This window comes from Cryptotermes secundus, unplaced genomic scaffold (assembly GCF_002891405.2).
Source record: "Cryptotermes secundus unplaced genomic scaffold, Csec_1.0 scaffold542, whole genome shotgun sequence".
Lineage (NCBI taxonomy): Eukaryota > Metazoa > Arthropoda > Insecta > Blattodea > Kalotermitidae > Cryptotermes > Cryptotermes secundus.
In genome coordinates this window covers 49,534-58,364 of record NW_019724590.1, presented here as the reverse complement: position 1 = coordinate 58,364, position 8,831 = coordinate 49,534, and the positions used below count along the sequence as shown (strand labels likewise).

The 8,831-nt window shown below is 39.2% G+C and overlaps 1 protein-coding gene across 3 annotated transcripts in view; it reads left to right on the top strand.

The window, feature by feature from the left end:
• Positions 1-8,831, top strand: part of LOC111862351 (TELO2-interacting protein 1 homolog) — a 46,811-nt gene that overhangs the window by 32,434 nt on the left and 5,546 nt on the right. For all 3 annotated transcript variants that reach the window (XR_002842415.1, XM_023847663.2, XM_023847662.2), the window contains exons 11-12: positions 6,268-6,887; positions 7,447-7,675. Coding sequence is in view for 2 of the 3 variants with exons in the window: in XM_023847663.2 (XP_023703431.1) it covers positions 6,268-6,887; positions 7,447-7,675 (849 nt within the window). In the remaining variant the exon portion in view is untranslated. The remainder of the gene's footprint in view (positions 1-6,267; positions 6,888-7,446; positions 7,676-8,831) is intronic.

Sequence of the window (8,831 nt, the reverse complement as noted above, 5' to 3'; positions counted from 1 at the left end):
AAAACCAGGACGATGGATAAAGTCCAAAATCCCAACATATCAGTGTGGATTTACAGTGTTTGGGACTACTGTACAAAGAAAAAGGGATCGGAGTTTGAGTCCTGATAGGGTCAAGAATTTTCCCTTCTCCACTTCGGCCAGGCTGTCTCTGGGGCTCACCATGTGTATCTAGGGTACCAGAGGCTCTTTCCTCAGGGTAAAGCAATGAGAGCATGAAGTTGATCACTCACCTCCAACTAATTCCAAGATCAAGAAAATGTGGATCTATACATCTGCTCCCGTTGTCTTCATGTCATAGTGCTTAATCAATTAACTAATTAAGCGGAGGAACAACTTTACCCTGTCTTGCTAGGCAATAAAAATGTGAAGGCACCTGTCAGTAAGAAGAAGTATAGGTACAATTTCTTTATTAAAACCATCACAACACAACTATATTAAGGTCAGTGCCTAGTCTGGCTCTGCTACATGTTTCGGCTATTAATAGCAAATACATGGCTAACATATATACACCACTGAACTGCAGTACTAATAAAATTGGATACAATAATATTAATTATATTAAAATACTTGGCATAAAAATACAGTAAATTAGATTATATAAAACAAAAGTTATAGTATAAAACAAGAATAAAATTCTTTGAGTGATGCTTTACATCATCGAGTCAGTCATTGGTTTTTGTGATTTTGTTGTGTTCCCATGGACAAATTGGAGTATTCTATATTTTGTGTATATATAATAAACTGTTTTGGAGGCTCGTGATGTAGATGTAGTAATATTAATGGTAATTATTTAGTTGGTGCCTCATCTTACAAAGTATTGTCCATTTTGTATGGAATGTAAACAACGTTGTGTATATATGTTAGCCATGTATTTGCCTGATGATGGCTTCTAATAGCCGAAACATGTAGCAGAGCCAAACTAGGCACTGACCTTAATATAGTTGTGTTGTGGTGGTTTTAATAAAGAAACAACAGGATGCATGAAATGAAAATGAAAGTATAGGTTATGACAATTTTTTATAGTACTGTCACATGTCACAGTGACTAAGACAAGGGTTTGGATTGGTGAATCAGTTTATTGGATCTTCATTAGTTGTAACTAAACATAATTGTAACACTTTCAGAAGTACTGTAATTATGACATATATGTTAAGTCTTCACAGGTCTTCTGTTCACTTCTCTTGTAAGCACTGTGCAATAGTGTCTCAGTGTCTCTGCACTAGTCTTCATGGGTTTATAACATGGGAACTATAACAGTTTCACTGAATCACACACTCCAGAATTACACATGAATGGAGCCTTCCAATCACACTTCACAGGTCGACTTCTTATTCCTCTTCGATGAACTCAGAACTCAGAACTCTGTCATTCACTGCCTTGGTTATTCTTGGGAATCTCGTTATATAGCCATGGCATGGACCACACAGAAAGCAGTCTCTCTATTGTTGAGGTTTGTTTACTGAGCCATTGCATAGCAATGGTCGTGACGCAGACCCCATAGAATACCAGTCATATGATACTATCTTGCCAGTCCATTGACATGCTGACTGTTATCTAGCAACGAGCAATAAACATTCGCCCTATTGTTGCGTGCGCATATCATGGAGTGTTTATTGAGCCAATGCCTGGCATTGCGTTGACTAATAACTGAAAATGTTAACCAACTTTTGTGATTTTGGTGAAGCAGTTATCTCAGTAAAATCTGTTGGCTCTATTTCTGTTTTGTGAAGGTCTCTGGATGACTGCCATGGTTGCTCCTACTTAAATCCACCCCTTTGTGCTAGAAGTACTAGGATTTCTTATACAATAGGAGACAGAAGATTGGTTACTGGGAAACTTGTTTTACTAGTCTGTGATTCTGAGAGGGCTGAGAACACAGACTGTAAGATCAAGTATATGATGGGAGGGAAATATAATACCGGATCTTAACACATTGAGGACCGGCAATTTAAATATTTAAATCACCCTGGGGACCAGCATTTTTAAACTTAGTATCCTAACTTTTGCACTGTTCACTTTAAAAATTAATATAAAATCTCCTAATTAATTTTATGAACTAAAATTTTTGGAGAACACTTACCAATCCTCCTAGAAGTGCTTGAGAGTGTGATATTTCTGGAAACCTTCCCGTTTGTGAAGTGGCATTACACAGAACTTGCAAATGTAGGCAGTCATACTCCTTTTTCTGTGAACTGTGCAAACACAGCATTGCCTAGAAGGATGCTTCCCCTTGGAATGTTCACTCTTCACAATTTTCACGAGGGTATGTTTCCGCATATCACCCAAGAGTCGCCCGGGGGGGTCCACATGAGGCCTGCATGGGGTGGGAGTTGATGGACCCGGTCGCACTAAGTCTGTGTCTGACTCTGGTTCTGCCGCTACCATCTGGTCTGTAGCCCAGGCCTTTGTCTCATTCATCAGAAATGCTTTATATTTCAATTTTGAATCAGGGTTTAGACTTTTGTAAACCAAAAATGAATTGAAAATGGCACAATTTATAAGCCACAAGGCAACTTTCTTTGTTGACTTTATTGTTTTCCTAGGAAGAGAATAATAGGCCAAATATTGATCAGCTCTATCAACTCCCTTCATGAACATATTATACTCAGAATACAAATAGGCTTCTTTACTTGTCCATGTCTCCTTTGAACATCAACCATGCTCGTATTGTGAATTGTGGAAATCATATTCACAACACGAGTATCCCTCCAGGACTGAAGAAGAATATCCCCCTTCCTCCTGAATGTGGTTTCACCACGTTTCAAAGATTTAGATTCCTCTTTCAGATCTGGAGGAAGGCCTCTGTTCACCCTAATTGTTCCAAAAACACGTTCTTTTCTCGAAAGAAGGTATTCTGCAGTCACCACACTGTTATAATAATTCTCTTGATAGACATGGTAATTTTTATCAAGATGGGGTTCCCAAACTTCTTGTAATTTTTTGCCTTCACCAGAATAAATTTCTAAATTTCCAATATAGCCTGAAGTGCTTTCACTAACTACACGAACAAGTAGGCCATATTTTGTAAGTTTCCCAGGATCATATGTTCGCATACGAAGCCTTCCCCTCCAAGGAATCATAGATTCGTCCAAAGACAGTTGTTGGTTTGGCTTATAAATTGTCTGAAATTTTGGAACGAAAAAGTTTAATAAGGGATTAATTTTGAAAAGCCTGCTTGTTGATTGTGGTTGCAGTTCATTATTATTGAAATGCAAACACCACCAAATTTGCTCAAATCTCTTACGGCTCATTAGTTTGCCGAAAATGGGAATTTCTAAAAATGGATCTGTTGACCAATACTCTTTTAGATTATCCCTCTTTGTATGCCCCATTAGAATGATTATTACAAAATTTTTTCCATTTCTGCTGAAGTGACATCCACCCACTTCAGCACCTTATAATTTCGGTCATATTCTTTACAGTGTTGGAGATAATATCTGTTAGTTTCCTGACATAACATGTCAAAGAAACCATCTCCAAAAAAACAGTTTTGCTACTTCAGACACTTGCGTTGGGTCCGATGGAATTTGTTTTACCCCTGGATTTCCAATAAACTGTCCCAAAGTAGGCGTTTTGTCTACTTTTCCCCATGTGGCTGTCCCCTCAATGTTACTACCTGCACTTTTGTTGGAGCTACTTTCACTTTTATTGTCTGTGGCCACAATTGTTTGTTGTCCCCTGTCACTGCCACTGTCTAAGTCACTTTCACTACTCCTCTCAGAAGGCACGTCAGATAGCTCATCAGAGAACAAGTCAGATATTTCTTGTTCTCCAAGAGATCGCTTGGTCTTCAGCCGCTTCTGTCCTTGATTCATATTGCACTAACTTCCTGCCTGGTACATGAGAGCTTGAAGCATCAAAGATCATTTTCCTTTGGAGGGGGAACCAAAAAAGCAAGGTCAAGTTACTGCCTACTAAGCAAACATTCTGGAGTAATATTACACAGTAGTCATTCATTTGGGTGGCACCAGAGCAAGGTATAGTGTGTTACAACCTAACGTGTCCTAAAATCATAATAATGTGCCACCAGTCCGCCATGTTTAAAAGCCAAAAGCATGATATCATGCGACCGGTCCTCAATGTGTTAAAGAAATAGACATAAGAATATCAGCTGCATTGAACTGGCCCGGGATACTGTCCAGCAGTAGCTTTGTCACTGGCAGTGTTTAATTCAGGATTCTGTTACCAAGATATTAAAACTAAAGTTAGTATATCTAATTATTTTCTGTAAACTGAGTAAGCATCAGATGGGAGCACAGTTTTGAACACTGAATGGGAAGGATCTGGGAATTATGGCCCATTGAAGTTCCAGCATAACATTTCATAGGAGGAACTAAGGAAAACCACATAAACAATCAAGGTTGCTGCTCTGCTGGCTAGGATTCAAACCTGGGACCTCTGAATATAGAGAATGACTGCTAACCACAACGTTGTACATTTGGTGATGTGAGGTAGAAGTATAGTAAACTTGCCCCTGTGCTTAACTAATTAAGCAGTACATCATGAAGGTGCATGGGGGAGTGGATGTATAGATCCACATTTTCTTGACCTTGGCACTAGCTGGAGATGAGTGGTCAGCTTCACGTTCTGGCCACTTTACCACCAGGAAAGGTGCCCCCAGTACCCATTGGATAGGAGGTTGGGTAGACCACAATGTGGAGAAGAGAAAATTCTTGACCCTACCAGGGCTTGAACTCCGATCCCTCAGTCATCCAGCCTGAAGCCAGTTCCTATACTGACTATGCTATCCCAGCTCCTGGTGATGTGAGGAGAGAATGAATTTAACTAAGTGAAAGTGGTTAGTGAAATATAAAGCAATCAAAAGTAAACACATGGTGTTAGGTGTAAGGTATAAATGCTGCTTGTGTCTAAGCACAGTGTCATGAATGCATATAAGAGGCATAAAGATGAAAGGCCACACATGTATGCAGCAGGATTACGTGGAAATTAATCGTCACTTTCATGCCCTGGCCATTTTAATTTAGAAAAGGGGATCATTGTTGATAGTCACCGTAACCCACTGTGATTTAATCTACTTCGTGTCAGGTCTCAATGCTGTCTGCCTCAAAATAGTATTGGTCAACAGTCATGTGTGTGTCAGGAACATAGCCACACTCTCTGCCTTGTGAGTGAATCACCTGATGGTTTTTTCCACTGATAATACATCCTTGCCTGTACTTGACTACTTCAAGCTTCCAACTGGACTCTCTTGACATTCGCTGTCAGAATGAAGATCTGACAACAGTGCTGCAATCTGTCATTCAACCTGGGGCTTACTATGTCACATGCAGGTGGAGCTTGGGATTTTTAAATGGCAGTATGACAATGTTGAATAGTTATTCATTCATAATCCCTGTTAGCATCTTGGTATAGATGTGAAGGATAATCGACATCATGAGTTGCTCCCAGAATTTTATGTTATATGTAGTTTAGTTCATATTAGACACATTATTGACATTATTTTCAGATAATGAGCTTCTGGCTTGTGACACTGTGAGGTCCTGTAGTAGAGACACATTTTGGAGCAACATGCTGCTTCCTTCTTTAGAGTTGAATTGTTCAGGTAGAAGGACTGGCTCAGTTTTATAGGCAGGTTAAAAGGAAGGTAGCCCTTGAAACCCAAGGGAGGGCATAAGGAAATCTAGCTGAATCCAAGCCAGTGGGAATGGTGAGTGTCTGCTTACAAGAGTACATGGTGTCACAACCCAGAAGACCACAACATGAAAAATCACTGCCGTGAAAACCCCAAAATTAATAACATTAATATTTTACATTTCTGGAGGGCACGCGGTAATGTAGTTGGTTGAGGCACTGTGTTACAAGCTGGAAGGTCGCGGGTTCAAGTCCCGATGAGGTCATTGGATTCTTTTCAATTGACCTAATCCTTCCAGCTGCGCTATGGCCCTGGGGTCGACTCTGCCTCTAAGAGAAATGAGTACCAGGAATTAATTAAATAATTTTCCTGGGGAGTAAAGCGCGGCTGGCGCATAAGTCTGACAACCTTATTGCCATCGTTTAGCTTATTGTCTAGATAATGTGGGACCCGCAACGTCTCACAATCCTATGGATGGGCCTTCATGGCCTGTTACAGGGATAGCTTTACTTTTACATTTCTGCAGCATTTATCTTAGAAAGGTCAGTGTTACAGTGCTGTTTAGAGGAATATTTCCCACTAGATTTAACAGCATGTGTATTTATTCATGTGGCTGAACTGTTCCATTCATAACAGTGAATGTGTCAGGATTAATTTTTCTTTTTGAATTCCAGGTTTTGTTACAGAGCTGTGATGTCTTCCAGGACCGAAATGCTGTCTCTTTCCTCCGAGTATTTTACACATTTCTTTTCTCTGTAAGGCGATGGTTAAAGGACAATAACAGTGAAGTGAAAACTTGCCAGGAGATTGATAGAAAAGAAATGGGAACATTGGAATTGGTTCCAAGAATTATGCAGACTTCGCAGGTTGTTAATTATATTATTCAGTATCATCAGTACAAAAAACAGTCAGATGACATCAAGAATAGTGTCAAAGATAAAGATAATGACAAGGATAGAGGAGTCTATAATGAAAGTGGCGAGGTAAATTGTGGTGGGGAAAAGAAGTTACCACTGTTTGTGGAAATGACAGTTTCTGTTCTTAAGACATGTGTACATTTTCTGCCAAGTAAAAACAGGGAACAGAAGCTTCTTGTTCTAGCCATTCTACAGGAAGGCTTGCTGATATTGGAGACGTGGGAAAATGAATTACTGCCAATTGTACATGCAGTCTGGTCACCATTTGTCAGCAGATTTGCTGAGACCTCAGATCATCTTCTGATTAATCGTAGCTTTGGTCTTCTCTGCACACTTGCACAGACAGCAAAAGACTTCATACGGTCACGTACACTAAAGTAAGTAAAAATCTTTCCCAAAGTGATGTTTTTCTTCATTCTGTTACTTTATGATGCTTAAAGTTATGTAGCACTAAACAGAATGTGGGAGACTGGGTGTTCCAAACTTCTATCCAAATGAGCTCTCTCGCTCTGAGAAACAAGAATATACAGATCTTAAAAAATCAGAAATCACAAGTCCAACTGAGAAAATATCTGTATTGGATCGTTTATATGTGTCCTTTTCTGTCCTTCCAGATATTCACTTAGCTTGGATCATCCCAATATGCAAAATTGCATAGAATGCATTTTGAAAGTATATGAACTCAAATTAATACACTTTTCCACTTCTATTGTTATCCTGTAATTCTTGATCCTTCAGATAGCCACTTCTCAAGATGTTTCTCCTAAAAATCCTCTGTATATTGTCTTGGTTACTAGCAAAGAAATCCCAAGGCTATGCCTCAGAATTTGAAAATAGTAGCCGTAAAGAATTGTAAACTGTGCTGTGTAGCTGAGGTCTTCATTTCTCATATGTTTGTTTTATTGCATGATATAATGTGTAATGTTTTCTTTCCAGGCAAGTTTTACCATCCCTGTGTCAGACATTAATGAAGTCTTCTCTTGAAAGCAAGAAGAAAGACAGGGGCTCATCATACAGGTTCACCCAGCTCTTCAAACTCCAGAAGGAACTGCTGAGTAACATGGGAAACTTGGCTGTACATCTGAACCTACAGGAGCGTGAGGTTGATCAAGTGCTGACTGCAGCAGCACCATATCTGAGCAGTCTGCAGCCAGCTCCACTTCAGGTTTATTCTCAACCACACAATATAAATTTTAAGTTATGCTGAAGTTCTCAAGATGACTGTCTTCTCTGTTGTGATGCTGTGTCTTAGAAGTTTACGAATGTTTCGGAGGTAGATGCTGCCTCCATTTTCATGGTTAAAGGCTCTTTTTTTTCCCATGAAAATGGGCACAGAAAGATCAGTAAACATCCACCAGACTATATGGCGTCACATTCCAGAAGACAGTAATCTTCATAGTCACCTGCTGCTGGAATCTCAAATCTCACACTTTATTATACTGTTCATAAATGATCATAAACACAGTTTGTTAGCAGTGAATGGCACTGAACAAGGGAGAAAGATAATTTCAGTTTGAATTGTATATATTTTTCAAAGGCATTCTTTTCTGTTCTGCATACCACATTGATGCTGATATTTGTTTACTGCGGATACAAACCCACTATTGTATAGCTAATCACAGTACAGATACGAGTAATACAATAATCCAATTTGAAATTAGTTTCCCCTGCATTTTGTTAAATATTTATGATATTGAAAAATTGTCTTAAATAAGAGTTGTAATTATTAATGACATCTGTAATTTATATATGTACTAATTTTTTTGTATAATGAATCATATTCTTTTAATTTTATGAGGTTGAGCAATGTTTACATTCGGATGGCTTAGGAGTTCCTGTTTCGGTCCAGTACTCTACCCTCCTTCATGTCCCCCACTCATTTACCATTATTCCATAATCCCATGTACCACGTGATTTCCCTTACCTCCCTTATATAGAAAGGAAGACCCTAGTTGGTGTGGGGTGATTTAAGAAATATATAGATATGCAAAACTGCAAAGAATATATTGCAGAAATTTCAAAGAAGATATACTATTGTAAGATTTGAGGCTTTCACGGCGGTCACTATGAAGAAAGCACTCTTCTGGGATTTGGCACCGTGTATATGTGGTGTTAACCGACGTTTCGGGGGAACGTATCGCCTCCATCTTCAGGGTAGAAGAAAAATATAAGAAATCTGCAAGCAAAGAGACCGTGAGAAATGGTAAATGCAGACTGTGTTGGAAATATACACAGCTATGTGAGAGCAGTGAAGGAAGGGGGGAAGAGCAAGTACACAAGTGAAAACAGTAGTGTGGAAGGGGGGGGGGAAGGGAGCTGGG